The sequence below is a fragment of the Thermobia domestica genome, chromosome 8, assembly GCF_964235325.1.
Source record: "Thermobia domestica chromosome 8, izTheDome1.hap1.1, whole genome shotgun sequence".
Classification (NCBI taxonomy): domain Eukaryota; kingdom Metazoa; phylum Arthropoda; class Insecta; order Zygentoma; family Lepismatidae; genus Thermobia; species Thermobia domestica.
In genome coordinates, this window is record NC_137461.1 from 123,062,689 (window position 1) to 123,082,996 (window position 20,308).

The window sequence follows — 20,308 nt, forward strand, 5'->3', positions numbered from 1 at the left end:
TCTTACTTGGACAAAACAAAAACAAACAAACAAAACAAAAAAAAAAAAAATCTCGCGTTTAAAATATTAATTCCAACTGTAGGTAATATGTTTACGTTGTTACCACACAAAGGGCTAAAATGTTATTTGTACTTTGATATAATCTTACCCCCACGAATAATAAAAATCACACTTTTCTTCTTGTCTTACCTGTTTCTCCTGCGGGCTCAAGTGCTGCTTCTTTCAGTGTGCGTCGCCTTCGCAGCCTGGTATACTGTCGAGAATCGTCAGCAAAGGACCGGATAAATTGTGCTCGAAAGTTTGATGTATTGCCACATAAAGCTGATTTTATGTTCGGTGGCTGAACATATAATACTGATTTCGAAACGGAGATTCTGGTCGCCGGTGCCAGAGCAATCTGGCAGAATCTCGCTGCTAACATGTTGTAGTTTTTTACCTGTTTGGATAATAAAGGCAATTAATTTAACAGCTGATATATCGACAAATCTTCATTAGTTGATAACTGAATTGAATTAAATATATTCATACAGAGGTTTAAAACTAAATCTGAACTAATACGACTACGTAGACAAAACATGTGCATGATTATTCACTCATTTATTTTCCGTTACAGATATATTTCTATTTTTTGTTATATTTATCACCAGAAATTATTAATACACACAATGGACCTAATTACCGCCAAGGGCACGTTGGTTTAGTTGTAGAGCGACCATCTTTGGTGCGAGGCGTTTTTGGTTCGGTCGTAGCCCAAGTGAGTATATGGTGAACATCGCGTCCTTGTCTCTTCTCGAGGTTCTCATTTCCTCCCACATTTCATTCCACCAATTCTTTCATAATAATCCTATTTCAGAGATAATCTGTCTCCCTTGACTTAAGAGCTATAATCATGTGGTAAAAAAATTAAAATTTCATTTTTTTTATTTATAGTTACCACCACACCTGTACAGTGGTACACCACCACCACACCTTGTTGTACGACACAAATATGGTAGGGAGACATTGCTCAACGTACTTGGCAATACCACGAGCTTAACAGTGTTGCCAACCAACCCAAGTGTTTTTTTTTTTTTTTTTTTCATTGGCACTACATCAGGCTGGTACATATTTCAAATCTACGTCTAAACCAAAAACATACAATACTGCATTTGTCATGCTGTGTTGCAAGCTAAGCTAAGGACGCTACAGCATCACGCAAACAGAAAAACAGCCCTATTTTGGAAGGTTCTACAACAGTGATAACGCAAGTAAAACGGACGGGGTAATGCAAATTCGAAGTAACTTAATGTCGAATACTACGATCGCCATGTAACATATTTCGAAAGCGCAGAAACAAGGATTGGAAGTCACAAAGGATTGAAAAGCTGCAAGTTGACTTTTTTCAAAGGATTTTACTTAAAAAAAAAAAAGTGTTTAGATAAGTAGGCTATCACATACAATTACGTATATGGTTTTAAACAGAGTTTGAAAAAACCCAACCAACCTGGCCCCATACAAGTTTTTCGGGTATTTACGGGTTTAATTTTTTTTTTTTTTTGCCACACCTGTAATAATTTTCTATTCATTGTTGTTTTGAAAAAATGGCCGCCATTTTGAAATTTTACACTGGGTCGCCGAGAAAATCTTCACAGCAAATTTAGAATGTCTCGCGCTTCTACCCTCAAAATTTCAACTTAGGAGACAGAAAATTGCGCTTTGTAGCGCGGATACGTTTTTTTTTAAAGGCCGCCATTTTGAAATTTTACGTTGGTATGCCGCCAAAATCTATACAGGAAATTTAGAATATCTCGTGCTTGTACCCTCTAGTGTGTGTGGTTCAGGCAGACAAACGAACAAATGTAGAACAAGTCATTCCAAAGCCGCATTGACGTTCGTCAAATATGAATACCAAATATATTAATTTAAAACAAAGATACAGCCTAATTCGTGTTTCATAAAATACAAATTTCAAAATGTCTTATATGAAATAAATATTTTCCAGCGTAAAATAAATGGCTTTATTGTTAAGGTTCACTTCCGATACTTTGCGTGTTCAATTACGGGACTTGTTGCAAGACAGTCCTTTCCCGCAAATCAAGTTAAAACAGTTAACCAAAATATAATTCATATTTTATAAAGTAAATATTTCAAAAATGTCTTACATTAAATTAAATATCTTTCAACGTTAAAAAATGTCTTATTATTGAAGTATTCACCTCCGACGCTGTGTGTGTTCAATTGTGGGAATTTCCCTGAGTACTTCTTTCACGACGGGGTTCACCCGAAAATGCAGCTTTCTTTACTGTACATCGAAACTTCCACTAGTACAGAAGTTTGAATTCAGTATTTGAAATAGTAAGCCTGGAACTTCGAGCGTTAAGTTTCTTAAATTTGACAAGAAGTTTTACGATGTTGCTGGTGTTGATTCTCCAGAATGCCTACTGGAAGAGTAGCAACAAATTACTAAACTAAACTGTTGTTGGAAAATCAAATTTTACTGAAGAATATTTGTGTTACCATAAAAGTAAGGAATAATACTAATGTATTTACATATCTACTGGTAGTAACGGCACTTATGGTCTTAAACCCGTAAAATGTATGAAGGATAACGTCCTTCGGCGTCGTCAAGTCGGCGAGCACACTATTCACGGAAACTATTTTCTAAAATATAAAACTGCACGTGTTACTTCAAATAGGCTATAAGCATCATCTATACATTAATTTGTTCTATAATCATCTCAAGCTAAAGTAGTTTTATTTATTTATTTATTTATCAAGTGCATTCAGAACTTTATAAAGCTCTTATGTTGAATGTTATTGTATAACTTAACGTCAAAGCGTCTAATTCGCCAAAGGCAAGTCCAAAATATGATAAAAAAAACACTTTCAATGTGATCACCTTAGTTGTACCAATAATATAAAAAGCTCAAAAACCCAGGTGGGTCTTTTAGGTGTGTACAACTAAAAATTTTCGGACTGGGCCCACTCGGGCAAACTCTGTTTTAAATGGACATAAAATAAAGATCATAATGCTGTTTACATCAATTTGATATCTCAAACCATTCGGGAGATATGAAAAAATGGTAAAATTTGATATATTGCTTAAAACGGCGTATTTGTGGGAACTTTTTAAAACAATTTTGTATTTACTTTCCTTCCATATCTTACACGAACACTTTTAAGTAGATGTAATTAAATAAGTTCTCGAAATTAAATAATTTTAAGCAGTATTGCAAACTTTACCATATCTCCATGGTATTAAAATTACAATTCTACGAATTACATAATTTTAAGCAGTGCTGCAAACTTTATCAGTTTTTACCATACCTCTAGAACGATTTCAGGTACCAAATTGCTGTAAATGGCAATATAATCTTCACATCTATCGTATTGGATGAGGTACTTATCTAAACATTATTTCGAAATAAATGCGTTCGAAAAAAAAAAAAGTATTAAGCCCTTGTAACTCTGTTCATATTCAATCGAATCCGTCATACTATGATCATAGTATTAAAAACTAAAGTACTTTTGATGTTTGTGATTTAGCGTTCTTAGTGTGCAATACTACATGACAAGTGTAATGTTGTAAGTTTTCGTTTAACAGGTAGATTTGAAATATGTAATAACCTTACGTAGTGCCATTTGAAAAAAATGAAACTTTACGTTGGGCTGGCACGCAACACGATTAACCTATATACGCTGAACAATGCCTCCCCACCCCCTCATGCTGATATTTCATGGTAGAAACTTCCAGCGTTTCTTGTCCATTAGCTTAAAAAGAGGCGTATAAACATAAACTATCCAACCAAGGAAACTACAGTGTTAATCATAAATTATGTACGAGGAAAGTAATCACCACAATTTCAAGGTCCGACCCGGTACCAGGTCATTTGTCCGCTAACTATACCGGATTCTAGCCCCAGTCGTAGTTCAGAGCACACGTTAGTACTAGGCCCCGTACTTCATAACATAGGCAGAGTGCTGTCTATGTTGAACAGAATCGGATGAAGGTGCAATTGGGACAAACACATCTGCAAGTGAGTTTTCGTTACAAATTCCAATTAGGACACTCTGCACAAACCGCAAAAACACTTAACAGTGCATTTCGGCCACGAATGGTGAATGAATGCACCGCACAATTCGCCGTTGGTTTGTCAACTTATATTCAGGTCACACAGCATTTACAATATGAGCTCCGCGGGTATCAATATCATGTTCCAATGAGCTCCTCAGAAGCACCGTGGACGCAGATCCTCGGAAAAGTCTTCGTGTCATTGCAGATAAACTAGAAATATATCATACCACTGTCGTTCGGAGACTCCGTGCAATCGGTAGTAAGATGAAAAAGTTGGGACACATGGGTATCCACGTTGAGTTGACACCAACCAACAAGAATCACTGTATAGAGGTGTGCAATTCTCTGAGTTTACGGAATAATCGGGAAAGTTTCCTGTATCGGGTTGTCACTTCGGATGAAATTTGCTAAGACAATCGTAAAAGGTCAGACAAAGGTTGGATCGTGATCCATGTCCAGAGTGGTTTTCTAAAACACTTCCTCTCCACCCACAGGATTGTTGTGCTATGGTGGTCTACGGTGGGAGTAATCTAACATGCCTTACTCAGACGAGGTGAAACCATCAACGCGGATCGTTTTCGTTACGGTTCTAATTTTCATTAAATGCACCAAAAACTTGTTTGCAAATACCCAGCAATGGTCAATAGACATGATGTCAAGTTGGACGAGGATGCTCGCCCATATGTTCTGCCAAAAACGGAGCCGTCTCTCCATGAACTGCAGTACGAAACATCTTCCTCACCCAGGTATTCCCATGATCTTTCTTCTTCTGACTACCCCAGCTTCTTGGTTACTTCATGAATCCCATATAGTTTATCATCACAGGCATTCTGCCATTATTGGCAGGTCAGTTACCAAACTGAGAAGCTTCAATGCGCCACGGTCTTCAAGTAATCTCTTCGTCTTTACGTATGATTATTCTGTTTTAATACCATCCATCAACTGTAGCCTCCTTTGCTCCTCCCTCTTTTTCCTGCTACCATATTCTCTAGCACATCCCTTATGATATAGTTCCTTCTTAGCCTATGTCTCAATTAGTTTCTCTTCTTCTTTTTAGTTATATCTAACATTGTTCTATTCCGTGGTACTATTCCTAACATCTCCTCATTTGTTTTCTGTGCTCGACTGGGCTAATTCTTCTCCACACCCACATTTCGAAAGCTTCTAGTTGTTTTTCATCATTTTTGCGTAATGTCCATGTTTCTACCCCATAAGTCTTTTCCTTAACTCTTTATTCAAGGACCACAAAATAGACTTTTCTTCCTATTAAATGTTTCTTTTACCATTCCTATTCTTGCTTTTATTTCACGTTCCTCTGATGTTCGCACTTCATGTCAGCACTTATAATACTACCCATGTATCGAAAACCAGTCACTTGTTCTATTTTCTCCCCTCCTACTGCTACATTTGACACCATCTGCTTCGTTTCAATTACCATGGTTTTTGTCTTTCCAACATTTATTTTCGTTCAATATTTTTTACAGACAATGCTTCAATATTTTCGTTCAATATTTCTAACATTTTACTGATTTTCCTTTCAGATTTCGCAACAAGCGCCATATCATCTGCAGTCGTACACACCTAACTTTTGTACCTCCTAGTGAAATACCGTCTTCATTATGTAGGCTGTTTCTCACGGTCTGTTGTAGATAAGATATAAAATAATGTTGGCGAGAGGCAATATCCTTGTCAAATTCCTCTTCTAATTGCGCTCTCCTCTGTTAATTCTTTTCTTATTCTTCACATACAGTTAGACAAATGAAATCTGGTATTCGGACATTTTCTTTAAAATAATTAAATACGTATTTCAGCTTTCTTTGATATTTGTTTCAGAACGAAATAAAAGAAATGAAAAGAAAAAACGGTGAAGGGTGCAGTTATTATAATAAGATATTCATATCTTTGAATCCTTTACGGTTACACATATGAAACATGGTATTTGAACTCTTCATTTAAAATAGTCAAACATGGGTTTGTAATCCTTAATGGCGTGGTGATGGTAGTGGTTTACTAAGATTCCCATACGAGGTGTTCGAATTTTCTGCGACACTTCGAGTTTAGTCGAATTTTACCATGAAAGATACGGAATATTGCCTGCATTAACACGTGAGTCATTTGATAGTTTAAGAATATAATTATTAAGAGCTCCGGAGGATTAAAACTTAACGTATGTATTAAAAGAAAATACTAGTAAGAATATGGAGCTAAAGCCTTTTCTTTTAACCACCTTCCAAAACCATATTTCTTACGCATATTCCTTATAGCATTAGGTACTTAATGTGCAAATATGAGCAATTCCTTAAAGTAAGGCAAATATTTGTGATTAAAATTTCACAATAAAAACAAACTATAAAATATATCTCGCAATAATTCTAAAATCTGTAATAATCAACGCTAATTTCAGGCATTCCAATGCTAATGAAAAAAATATAGGAAATCACGACGAAAAACTATAGGAGGTTTCGTGAAGCTGTGAAAAAGGAACAATCTAATTATCCAATAGGTAGAAATAATAATAAAAAAAAATCTTGTCTGAGCATCTTCGTCAGTCTAGTAGCTACTTCAATATTTTTCTATCCTGTTTCTTCCATTTCATTTAATTTCTTCAGAGACGATTCACTCTTTGAAACTTCCTATGATATAGCTTCTTGCTTTGCATTTCTTAACGCACCTTCTTCTCTGGAAAGCTTCGCAACTGCGGCCTCTTTAGATCTGCATTCTTCTAAGTAATCTTTATACTTTCTCCAGGCGTTCTGCACTTGGCGAATACCTTCTTTGGTATCGATGACACATGATGCGTCTTTACCGTAACCAAGGAACTTTCTGTTATCGTGTCTTGTTGTTTCTGCAGTTTTCTTTCCTTCTTCGGTACTGCTACTGGAATGGAGACTATGAATTTCTTATCTTCATTTACCTGTAAAGACTCCTTGGCCCAAATGAAATTTTCCTTAAAACCTTTGGATGCTGAATAGGACAAGAAACGCTCTGCTGCAGTACATCCGAGTGCATCACACCAAGAATTATTGCACAAATCTTGGGCGGCTTTGAGAAAGTGACTCCCAATTTTCGGAATTTGCCGAAACAATGAATTTTGAATTTGGAGGATCTATGTAAAAGTCTGACGAGGTTCTAACCAAACTGGAATTTTGATTTTCCGCTAACTTACTTTGTTCTTTCTGGAGAGTTGAGGAATCCATCTCGCAGTCCACACTCTCCCCTAATGAGGGCTACGATATGCATTTCCCAAATTATTCCTATTTGATTTCGGTGGCTGAGTCATCGTTGGTAAAAACGTCGGATATTGCGGAGGCCAACCAGTGGACATAGCCATGTTCACCGCTGGGGAAGGAGTGGACGTGGGAGTCGCGACTCCCCGTCCAGGAGGCGAATACCCTGGATAAGCTTGCGCTCCCGCTTAGATCGTCGGATTTGGCGCGCACGACTGAGATGCACCCCGATGATACCAAAACTCATCACTTCCGGTTGAAAAGATTTGTTGTAACCATACGGAGCATTCCGATTTCCACGGTCTTCTCTTTCCCAATTTTGTCTTCCATTATTGGGCTAAGGTCTTCGTGACTGGAAGTTTCTTCTTCGACCCCTATTTCTTGAAAATCGGTTCTCTCTCTCTTCTTTTTTTCCATTGGAGTCTCCGTCATTCCTTTTCCCTTCGTCTTCCTCCGTTTGAGACGAAGTATCCTTGGTCTGCTGTTTTCCTGTTTTATCAGACTTCTTTCCTAATTTTGCCTGGAGCATCTGGAAACGTCTGAATTTTTTATCGGTTACCGGCTCAATCGGTTCCGGATGTCCTTCGGCTCAACAGACCGCAGTAACTTTGCATCACCCGCTGGTAAACAGTCCAAAACAAATTCAATCAGCTCGGTTTCATCCGGATGCTGCGCCACTGCATAATATGCTGCAATGATTTTCCAAGCAAAATCCGTCAACCTGTTATATTTGGCTCGATCATATTTCATACCCTGTATGAATTTCTTTTGTAATCTTTCCATTCTGGCCGAAAAATAATGTTTCCTGAATAAGCGCACGAAATCTGCATAACTTTTGATTTCTTTGCTAACAGTCTGATACCAGGTCTTAGCCCCAGATGTTAGACAACAAGGTACTAAGATCAAAGGTTCATGTTCTGAAGCCAAAATCACTCTAAAGGTTTGTTCTAAGTTTTCTAAAAAGGCTCTGGCCAAACCGTATTCTCCTGAGAAGGTAGGTAAATGATTTAATTCTGATAGTCTTAGATTTAATGTTCGCTTACCAAAACATTCCTCGCTCCTGTTGGGATTCAGGGGAGAATTACAGTCAACCACGGGGCGCTTTGCACCCGAACAATTTTGTCCAAAAGTTGGGTAAGGTTGATAATTTTGACCAGAAATTATATTGCTTGGCATTGATACCACCGTGTGACTACACGTTCCCTCCTGAACTCCAGCAAACGAAGAAGTCATGTCTGCTACATTACTTGAGGACACCACATGATTCAACCGACACATGCTAGTTGAAGAACCTGAAACCTGAGGTAATACCAACAAGGGATTCGACATCCTAGACAAAGCCTGACAACCTATTGTCTCCGCACAGGATAAATTTGGATTACGTGTGTTCGAAGAATGTGAGAGGAAATTCAAAAGGAAGGACATTTGCGCCGTGAATACTGATCGGCTGACAGACACAGACAGTCACCGTGGAGACAGCACGAGTCTCCCTAACAGAAGAGACTGGTAAATCCACTTGGATGTCTGACTCTGTTCCATCAGATTCGATCCCATCACAAGCAGCAAAGTCACGCGATCGTATTCGCCCACACCGACTGTCTTTTCTTTGCTTTTGACTCTCCTCTAAGGTTTGAATCTTTGCTTCAAGTGCGTTATACGACCTCTAGGTACTTGACTCGAGCTGTGATAACTCTTTAACCAGGCGACGGAAATTTTAGGTTCGAACGTTAGTGCTGTAATGGACATTTGCGATGGATGTAATACGGTTGCCAAAATGTGGTAGAACCGTCTGCTCGAGTAATGTCTAGGATTCCTACTTACAAAACTAAACCCAAGGCAGTTGCAACCAACGATATATCACGAAATAACAGATTTCTACGTGCATTGTTCTCATCCATTAATGTTCACAGTTTACAAGTGTTTAACTACATGTGATAAAAGATAATGTATAAGGAGAGCGAAAGTTGTGTTTATTTTCTTATATAAACAGTTCTAAACATAGAACTATTCGGGAGGCGGAGGGAACTACACTTCCAAGGTTACTTCATGGTAGAAGTATGGTAATGTAATGATCATTTGTTTTGTAAATATGGCTGATGATAAACAGGAAAATCTAATAAAAGTAGAAGCCATGGCTTAATAAATCTAAAAATAAATTGCAGAAAACGCGGTAAGCAAATAACTGTAAATAAACGTGGGGAAAGTTATACTTTTCAATGTAACGGTAAGTGACATAACAAACATTGCGGCAAGGTTCTAGAACATAGGGCCCCCTTCCCATTTAGCTGTAATAAAGACAGAAAACAACGTGCTCTGTGGGGGTCCTAACCTGCCTTCACTCGCTTACGCTCGCTCGGCAATACTATGTGAATATAAAACATTGGTACACAAAGGAACCAATTATTACACGTTTAGCCAAAAACTAGGAAGATGACCAACTTCGGAATAAATACCGAAACGTAATCTAAAGCGTACGTTAGCTTCTAAGAACATAGTAGTCTCTATGAAGCCATGATTAACTAACTGAATTCGTATTCGTCAATGTAGTATGTTAAGTTATGATGCGCAACAGTACGGCTCTTCTACATGATTACCATGGTAGGGTTCTAGAACCCTGATCAACATCCATCAACCTGTCTACTAACCCGCCTTCGTTTGCTATCTCTCGCTCCGCATTACTATGAATTAAGTAACTGAGCTTTGATAAAGGAAGGAATCAACCTGCCTACTAACACACCTTCACCTATGTGTGCAGGCCAGCATTTTACAACCTATCCCATGTGGCAACATGAGAAACATCATGTTTTTCTATCCTAGCTTACGTGCACGCTCACCAGCTTTGTCCTCTTCTGATTTGGTTCGATTCACTTCTTGTTTTTACCGATCACCTAGCATACGTAGTTTCTCTGCACTGTAGTTTTTATGGCATATTTCTGGACACTGTATTTATACTCATAATGCTTAAGCCCTCTTAAAGTCAATCTGCAGTAGTAAATGTACCCTTCAATGTAACTCCTCCTCAGAAAAAATAATGGGATGGCATTTAGTATATTCCCCAACTCGTTTCATGGTTCCAGAACCGAGTACCTTGTGTTTGTCTAAATTGTGGCAAAGGTAGAAGTACAAGGGCCCTGGGGACTTCTAACTCACTTCGCTAGCCGTCCCTAGTTCAGCTATATTTTGTAAAGTAAGTAACACACTGTAAATCTTATATATGCAAGATTGGGGGAGATACTAAATATCAGCCAAATAATTCATAAGGCATTAACCCCTTGCATTGAAATGACGAATCTAGTTCGTCATGGCCTCCCGGTGCCAAATCGCACAATGACGAGCTACACTTGTGATAAAATTTAAACTATTGTAGCATCACCCTTCTAAAATGAAATGAAATGAAAATGTCTTTATTGAAGCGGGCGAGATTCAGCCATGGCTGCTCTACCACCTACCCCTTCTATAACTTATACTTCAAGAAATTTGATTCAACGGAAGGAATTAAATGATTTAATATTGGAGGTAGTCGCTCTGTTTATCATAAATTTCAGAAAATAAATCATAGTGGAAGGGGTTAAGAGTCCAATCGTAATGACAGAACTACATAAATCATGAATTCATGTACGGTGAATCTGTAAAATAGGATAGCACGAACAAAATGCTACAAAATAGGAAAATTTACAGGAAAAATGAAGAAAGAAATTATGATTTGGAGTTCTTATGCGATGTTTAGGTGTGTAAGTTTGACAATAAAGTAATAATTAATACGAAAAAGGATATGTACAAGTGGGTACTATTTGCTAGACGCGGAAGGTTTCGATGATTCAGCAGCCTAGGAATCGTATAGGATTGCGAAGCAGTGCATTGAATATGATATTTCCGCATTGTGTTTTACAGAATTAGATAAGAATCTATTATATTATTATTACTACTATTATTAATATTTATGAGAACCACATATTACTAAATTTAAGTGATAATTGAAGGATTCTATGAGAACCAGTTCCACTCTAACTAAAGCCTTATCAGGTAAACTGACCTAAAAAATTTTAATGTTTTAAATGCTTTTTGGTATATTTGAAATTGAAGGGGCACCTCTAAACTTAATCCAAAATATATTCCGGTCCATAAATTTCTAACTGCGTATATATGAAGTAATTACGCTAAAGAGGACGACTGGCAAAATGTTATCGTCTATGTTTCGAAAATTTGTAACACTAAATTAATTAAGATATACCTTTAGTTCAGTAGAAATACTACTTGTAAATTACAGTAAATTTAAGACACCACAACAAAAAATGTTAAATCACCGTTTCACTTTCCTAGAGTAATGAAATATGCAAGCAGTCACCGCAAAACTGAAATCAATCATAATATTGCTTCTATTAAAATCTTTTGCTCATTACTTGTTGCGTAAATGGTTTATAATAGAGCCTGATAATATACGATTTCATAACGAAAACACTATCTTACCTTTAAATAAATATTACATCTAAAATAGCTGACCTTACATCAGACAAAACGAAACCTCTGGAACTTCATAATTTTCATTTCTATACGACAAGGTAGTACATTTTAGTCTTTATGGAGAAGTTTAATAACTTAAGATAATTATTATTAAAGCTATATCCCTACCTGTAATTTTATTCTACAACAGTAGATTTGGAAATAAAGAAATAAACAAAAACACAACTACAACAGTAAACTCTACTCACTTGTTTTCTATTACTCCGGTGCACATTCGCACTCGCAGTTAACTTCACTCACTTAATTTCCAGTAGAGGACTCTGCTGTGTTTTATCTCGAGCAGACCGCAACCTGAAGATGTCTCTGAAGTGCTCAATGCAGTGGATTGTGCGGTTATTGGAAGATGACGGGATGTCACCCAAGAGGATATGTATGACAACAAAAAAACATTAATTCAAGAAGAATCAAAGTGCGATAATTACTGGAGAAAATAATTTAAGGTAATTTAACATTTTATTCAATTAGAAAAATATTTTCCAATATATGTTTCACTAGGCTTCTCGTTTAGTAGGTCACATAATTTTAAAAATCTCTGCGATCAATTCTAGCTTGACAGCTGATCTCTCAAATAGGAAATGAGCGCACACAGAATTCAGCATGTCTCGGAAATTGAAAAGTAAACATTCTGTGGATAGTGCTATAAAAATGAAGCTTATTGAACAGGAATATCAATTAACTATCGACACAAAAGATAACTCAGCAGTAAATATCTTACATTACTTCAAAAGAGCAGATGATAATAATTCAAAATATCATAGTTTAAACGGGCTTTAGTTGCACAAATATTTCTCAGATTTTGGCATATTTGTCCTGCATTGTAAAAGTACCGTTTGTAAGTAGCTGGATTTATATTAGTAGGATGCATTTATGTTTTAATTGATTGAAGTAAGATTTAAATGAACTTTATTACTCACATTTCTTATTGTTGTGCGAAGCATCAACGACTTCCTCTATCATTTGATTATCTGATTAAGTATAAGCGGTGTTAATAAAAGACTAATAATAATAATTAAATAAAGGGAAAACTTTTTTAGGTGATTTTCAGAACAAATTTATGTGTATAGTCTTCCGGACATCTATTTTACTTCATATAATTTGAAAAGAAAGTAGGATTAACAAATGTATTACTAAAGATAAATGTATTGTTTCAATGTTATCAACATCAACGTCTCATATCGTGTACATTTCTTGTTTACACCACCGTGCTTTAAAAAGAAAAAAAAATAACAATTGTTTTTAAATTCTCTAATGATTTATCACTTTAAAAATAAATGCCGCCTAGCAAACTTTTAAGTTTGATACGTCCGATAATTCGGTACCATATATTTCAAAGGACATTTCTGATGCGAACTTTTAGGATATTTCTAAAAGTTGAACTCGGCTGATCAATTAGACTTTCAGCACCAAGGTTCCATAACATGGAACTTCCTATTTAAATTGTGGTCCGAGGTAAGTATCTGCAATAGAGAATCGAAACCGGAACCACGCTCATAGGAAGCAGACGCGGTAGATATGCATTTGCATTTGTCTCTTTGCGTATTGCTCGATAACTTACCTAAAATTTACCGATTTTAATGAAAATTGGTGTATACTCTTTTCAGAATCAAAAAATAACCCAGGTTCTTGGGAATAAAATTGTGACAAATAAGAAAGTAAAAGGGACAAATTTCACTCCAAGCTGGACGTTAGTGCGTATACACAAATTCTGATGGTATAATAAAATGATTTTTGATCCCATATGACATATATTACGATGATTTTATTAGTTTATTTTTCAGTTTGTTAGAGTTAAATCTTAGAATTTGAAAATTTTCATCCACGTCCACACTACCTAAAGCTCTGAAATTTTGTATAGATACGTAAGCCCGGTGATAACACATTATATTGATATAATGTTCACTCAAAATTATTGTTTTACCATAAAATCAAGAAAATTATTTAGAAACTAGATTTAATACCCGTTCTTCGTACATTGCGGATAACACTTATACAATACATAATTTGAAAATAAATAAATAAGGAACAGTGACCATTAAGCAGCGCCTCCAGCGTTGTCCTTGCCAGTATCAATGAAATATATGAATAACGAAGACTAACGCCTTGGGAGTTGACCCTGACGGTATGAGTGAAATAAATACATAAATAATGATAAGCAATGCCTTCGACGTTGCCCCTATCGATTTACCACCAGTTGATATGTTCCTTCTCGCCTAAACTTCGGCTTAAATGTCATCGGGACTGTCGCCAATCAGCTTAGCAATCACGAAAACTTATGGATTCGACACTAATGTAGATTATTTTGGATATGTTATCATTTCATCCACCCTCCTCCGTGGCGATGGGGCTAAGCTTGAACTTTAACGGAGCCAAGAGTGTCACTATTCATCTTAGCGACCCCGAAAACTATGGATTTGGCACTAATATTCGTCGGGACCTCCCTCGTGGCTGTATGATTAACATACACGTTTTTGGCATGAGAAACTCGGGTTTGATTTCCGGTTGCAACTGATGTAGTTCGAATCCCCCGTTAAGTTGTAAGTTCATGTCTCATATAGCCTTGCTGTTTAAAGGGACGCTAAGCCTCAATCCACCACTATATCCGTCATCCTGGGTATTTTTTCTGTCCTTTTATGATACACATTTTCATCCTCCCAGATCCGATCCCTCGATCCGAAAATAGAAAAAAAAGCTTCGTAGGCGATTAGGTTTAGTAAAGATCTATCTATGTAGAAAATTTAGTGGATTTAGTGTGTATCTCTTATCTCGTATATATATGTAGAATGCAAGATAATTTTGCGGAAATGTTCACTCCAGGTGTAGGCCCAGGTGTATGTGTGTGGTACTCCATTTCTTGCTAACTACTGGCCAGTTCTGATCGTCGAAATTTGGTGGGCAAGAAGACTATCGTCTAAGGAATAAAGACTATATTTTGGGCCGAGTTCGCTATATTTTGGACCAATATATATAACAATTAATCCACTGACTAACACACTGATTCACTCATCATCAGATCTAAGAAACTACTAGAGCTTTCAAATTTTGTGGAAATGTTCTTCTTTCACCATAGGTTGTACATAAAGCAAGATTTTTTGAAGTATCAATTTTAAGGGGGATGGGGGAAGCTTGAATAATTGTTTTTCGTTCGCCAGGTCTCTATTAGACATAGAACCTTGAAATTTTGTATAAATATTCTTCTTGCCTATGCCACAAATAAGATGAGGTTTTGAGAAAAGCATATTTTAAGAGGAAGAGGGCTTAAATATTTTCTTTTCGGGTTCGCCAGATCTACGAAACTATTAGACGTATAACCTTGACATTTTATATAAATATTCTGCTTGCACCCTATCCTACAATAAGGTGAGGTTTTGAGAAGTGCATGCGGTGAGAGGGAACGGTGCGTTGAATAGTGTTTTCGGTGTTCGCCAGATTTCCGAAATTATTTTACGTAGAGTCTTCAAATTTTGTGTAAATATTCTCCTAGAACCCTACGCTCAAGATTAGGCAAACTATCGGGAATTTCATCTCCTTATAAGCATGGGGGCTTAAATAGGTTTTGTAGCGTGCTTGTATCATTCTCTTTCATTAAATATCGAAGACGAAGAGGAATAGAACGCATAATGCGCAAGAGATGAAATATCCGTGCAAGGTAGACAATAGTCAGTTTTCAAGATGATTGTCGAGTACCTGGTGTTTATACAACCCAAATTTCGTGGGAGTTTAGCCGGTTGCAGACCACTAAGTGTTCTATTGAATGCTTTTCAAGGAGTTTGAGTTCGTAATGAAAGACAATAAAATTTAAAGTATTGAATATAGACTTTAAGAAAACCGTAAGACTTTCGAAAGTAATGCTTTTATAAAATAAGCTAACAATAAGAAGAAAAAAGTATTTTTGGGTAAAGTAATTCCGTGTCATTGCCATATAACAAAATTATTTTTAAAAATATACTGAAAAGCTTTCTCTTTTTGAGTAAAATGAAGTAATTGGCCTCAGATAGAGTGATCAGACGTCCTATTTTATCGAGATTGTCCTTTCTTCGTAAACAACACTTTTTTTCTTCTCCCGGCGTAAGCGTATACGAGCTTATAGTTTCACTCCAAGTATATATATATGTGTGTGTGCGTGTGTGTGTGTGTGTGGTACTTGGTCAGATCTGATCGTCAAAATTTGATGGGCAAGGGATCGTAAAGGCCTGAATAGCCATAGCTCTGATTTTTTGCAAAGGGTTTGGACAAATTGGTGCAATGCTGAGAAAAATGCCTGAATCTCAATGGGAATTATGTGGAGAGGTGAGGAGGAAACCACCTACACATGTACGTGTAGTTTACAAATATATCTTAAAAGATTTTTTTTTTTTTTTTTTTTTTACAGCTTAGGGTAACATTATATTGAACGATTCACGTTATCAATTTTGCGTTAAAATAACCTACATTTAAATTTAAAGTTTGTGTGATTGCAATGTGAGTCTTGAATCCTTTTTTTTAAGCAATGATCTCACGTACTATGATATTAAGAGATGTAAAATTAACTGTGAGGGGAATACTTTTTTAATTGGGAGGATTGGCGTCACAGCCTTTCGGGGGGAATTGGCACCCTTGCGTCATACAACCTGTAAAAGCCATTGCTGGTTGAAAATACACTCTTAAGGGTATTTCTCGTTTGTATTAAGCAGCGCAGAAGCAGAAGATTGTGGACTTACTCATCCAGAGTGAACGCACAGAAAAGAGCTCTTGAGTTCCAGTAGTAGCAGAGATAGAAGAGAGAAGATAGAGATGACTGCAAGTCTTCATCGATATCTTTTAAAACGCCATGATCTTCAGTTGAATACTCTGGAAACTTAACGGTGCCGATTAAAACGGTTAGTGGATTGGGGACAAAATAGTTAGCCTTTTTTTTTTTTTTTTTTTAGATAGGTTACGCAGCTGGTCTTTTTAGATAGGCTGCATAAACATATTCTTCGTAATAAGGAACTATTGACAACATTATACTATAGACACCGCTATTTAGAAGGAATAGGCTTTTTTGTCAGCTAGACTCCCAACCGCAGACTAAGATTCGCACTGGTTGTATATATTGAACAGGCTTTGCTAACAGTCGACTTACAGGAACTCTGTACTATCGCTTTTGGATAACATAGAGAGATAATACATCTCAATTAGAGAATCTAGCCCTTTACAGGACGAAATCCAAAGTAGAACTTTTGGTACTTTTTAGTCACATAGATCTCCAACATGCCAAAATCAAAGATCTCCACCTCCAAGCAGCAGATAGAAAGAGAAACCACTCCAAGGATACAAACAGTAGCTCAGAACACAATCAGAAGGTAGGCGAAAGATGTAGCAAAACCAAGACTCATACAGGAAGAAACTTTAGAGATGAGAAACCAAAAAGCTCAAGAAGCCGTTACTGACGACCAGGAGGAGGTGCAAACACAGAGCTCTAAAGAAGGAAAAACTAGTCCTTTTCAGAGCCAGTACACCCCAAGCTTCAGCATGGAAGAGCGCGAGCGTCTACAAGCTCAAGCACGCGAAGAGATTGAGAAACTCATACAGGCTTACGTACAAGCAAAAAGTCATACAGGTGGATAATCATTCCTGCTCAAAGGTGTAAGGTCAAACAATTGCACACTCAGACACTGATTTTATGGAGGTAAAGTCGAAGAAAAACACAAAGTGAAAAAGTAGTTACCGATCAAGAGGGAGTGAGAGACAGTCACAGACAATGGGTTATCCACACAAAATCGAACCACTTCACTAAACAAGAAAGTACAAAAGACATCTCAAGAAGATTCCAGCAGAAAATCCATTCACACACAGGTGAAAAACCACAAAACCCAGCTTGGAGAAGAGGCAAAAACAATACAGAAAAAAGAGAAACATGCTTCACTAAAAGTTTGCTACACAATAGAGAGACAGACTAATGATTCAACAAACGGACGCAGGAGGCAGCGGGGAATCCACTACAATCCCACTTGTGTTATCACAGGTATTCCCATAACCAAAGACACAAAGGTCCTGAAGACTCAACTAAAATTACAACATGTTTGGTTCACAAATCTAAGCAGAATCCAAACTGAAAAGGGTCCAGCCCTCTCATCCGGCTCTTTTCAGAGCACATAGAAGATGAAAAACTGCTTATGCATGAACCACGAACACCAGACAAGCACTACGAAATACAGATATTAAGAGCAGAGCAAGCAGCATTGCATTAATAAAATGGTAAGCAACAGATGTGGACAGACCCATACCAAAGACTGTGGAAAGACCATCAACCCCAACTTCTGTGCGACTTGCAAGGTAGAATGACACAGGACTAGAAGTAGCCAATGCCCATCCCGACCACAGTAATGTTGTAAACGGCTCGAGCAACAGCAACAGCAACTCGAGCAACAGAGCCGAGACAACAGCTCAAATAACCCAGCCGGCTCGAGCGCTCGGCTCAGTTGGGCCGAACCGAGCCGAGCCGATAGCTCACTCCAACCGAGCCGACTCGAACCGATGGCTCACCTGAGCCAAGCCGAATCGAGCCGGCTTGAGCCGATGATTCAGGTGAACCGAGCCGGCTGGGAGCAACATTGTACTGATTAACAACAAAGTAAAAATACAAGTTCTCTTAGAAATATTTTTTTCAGTTATTGATAAATATATGGAAGTAATAAAACAAAACTAGTCTCTAGATGAACACACAGGATAACTAGAAAAACTGCATAGAAGCTGTACACGACCTTAACAATAATAGTTGTAGGCGTACTCGAACTTTTACATATTTGTACTTTTATTTTATTAGTTTTTCGAATGATATTTACAATAGAGATCAAACTAGTGCTCACTGATTTAAGAGATTGAAGTTGAGTGGAAGTTAAGTGGTAGTTGCAGTTCGGAGGTTGAAATCGAACCGAATGAACTAGTGTTGGCAACGGCTCGAGCGGCTCGGTTCACGGCTCAGTCACCACCGAGCCGAGCCGAGAAGTGAGCTGAGCCAACAGCTCGCCTAACCGAGCCAGCTCGAGCCCTCGTCTCAGTTGGGCCTAACCGAGCCAGCTCGAGCCCTCGTCTCAGTTGGGCCGAACCGAGCCGATGGCTCATCGCAACCGAGTCGGTTCGGGGCGATGGCTCAGTTGAACGGAGCCTAGCCGAGCCGGAGCTCTTGGCTGGAGCCGAATCGGTTGACATTACTGCACCACAGGAACCTACTGAAACATCCAAACCTAATATTATCATTAGAGAAGTTACAAATCAAGAAAGACGCAGCGGCTTTAATAAAGCCCAGACCCAACAAGAAGAAATCTAATCTGCCCTTTTCAGGACCAGATTTCACATAAAGAAGAAGAACACAACAACCAGCAAGAAAATGTGAAGCAATAAATAACCCAATCAACTCAATCAGATGAAATTGCAAAACATATTAAAGATGTAATTGATGTTGCTATTAATAAGATTGTAACATGGTTTACTTCTATCCTATACTCAATGTTTCATCAAGGAAATAGACCACAACCTATGAAGATGATTCAATGAAAGACGCAAAAACAGTACATGTGCTTTTTACATGGTTTTCCCACCTCTTGCTAGTGTAGCTTAAAAAGTAAATACTTGAGCATGACCGATAGGGGGGTTTCCTGGACTCCATATGTTTCCCACATCCTATTATCCAAGGCAATGGTGAGGCAAAAAGTCTTCACGCGCTTCCCTATCTTCTTTTTTACTCCTCTTTCCTACTCTAACACACGCTATCCGGAAAATAGAATAAAAACTGCGACACGACACAACATTCAATATGCTACTTTAGAATTCGAACTGCATGTAGGAGTGCATGTAGATATACGTAGGTTAGTGCATCACTTATGGGGCGAGCTGTCTTGCTAAGGGGGGCTTTTATCTCTAATTTATTTTCGAATACAATCATATCAGCTACAGTAGCCAATATGGACAGACGACGTGAATTTAGTGAGGCGGAAGGAGGGATGATCATTGGAGCCCACAGGTTTACACATTCGACCCGTGAGATTTCCAACAAATTTCAGATATTCCGGTCAACAGTGAGTGATGTTATCGTGAAGTGGAAGCAAGACAGGTTTATGTCATGCCAGCCCAGGCTCATTAAAGCGAAAATATTAACCAATCGGATCGTCGATGCTTGAAATTTGTCGTGAAGTCAAACAGGAAAGCGTCATTTGAAATGGTGGCACAGGAGTTTCGATCGGGTTCCAAAAGTGCTGCAAGTGATCGTACTCCACCAGGAGATCACCAAACGGACTCATGTCAATCTAAAGCAACATGTCCATTGGAAAGCTAGAAATAAAGCTTATGAGTTTAATAAAAATCATCTATTTGAAAGTAAAGTTAAGCTTTTACAAGTTGATAAATTCACGATCCTTTCTTTGTTCTTTCTTTCTTTCTCTTTCTTTTCTTTTCTTGTCCTAGAGAATTGGAGTCAGACGAACTAAACATATACCATATTTAATGAAAATTAGATAATTTACAAAATTTTTAGACTGTTATATATGGT

General features: G+C 37.6%; 2 protein-coding genes across 3 annotated transcripts in view; one reads left to right on the forward strand and one right to left on the reverse strand.

Annotated features, from left to right (window-relative positions):
• Positions 1-12,119, reverse strand: part of LOC145693193 (growth hormone-inducible transmembrane protein-like) — a 48,570-nt gene extending 36,451 nt beyond the window's left edge. The window contains exons 1-2 of one of the 2 annotated variants that reach the window (XM_081768972.1): positions 11,991-12,119; positions 190-436 (exon numbers count right to left, since the gene is read on the reverse strand). In XM_081768972.1, the coding sequence (XP_081625098.1) occupies positions 190-421 (232 nt within the window). In that variant the 5' untranslated portion in view covers positions 422-436; positions 11,991-12,119. Of the gene's footprint in view, positions 1-189; positions 437-11,910 lie in introns of both variants that reach the window. The other variant, XM_081768971.1, reaches the window with a different exon arrangement.
• Positions 12,120-12,150: 31 nt separating this feature from the next.
• LOC145693192 (sodium/hydrogen exchanger 9B2-like) overlaps positions 12,151-20,308 on the forward strand; it is a 231,434-nt gene continuing 223,276 nt past the window's right edge. The window contains exon 1 of the mRNA XM_081768970.1: positions 12,151-12,242. The gene's annotated coding sequence lies outside the window, so the exon portion shown is untranslated. The remainder of the gene's footprint in view (positions 12,243-20,308) is intronic.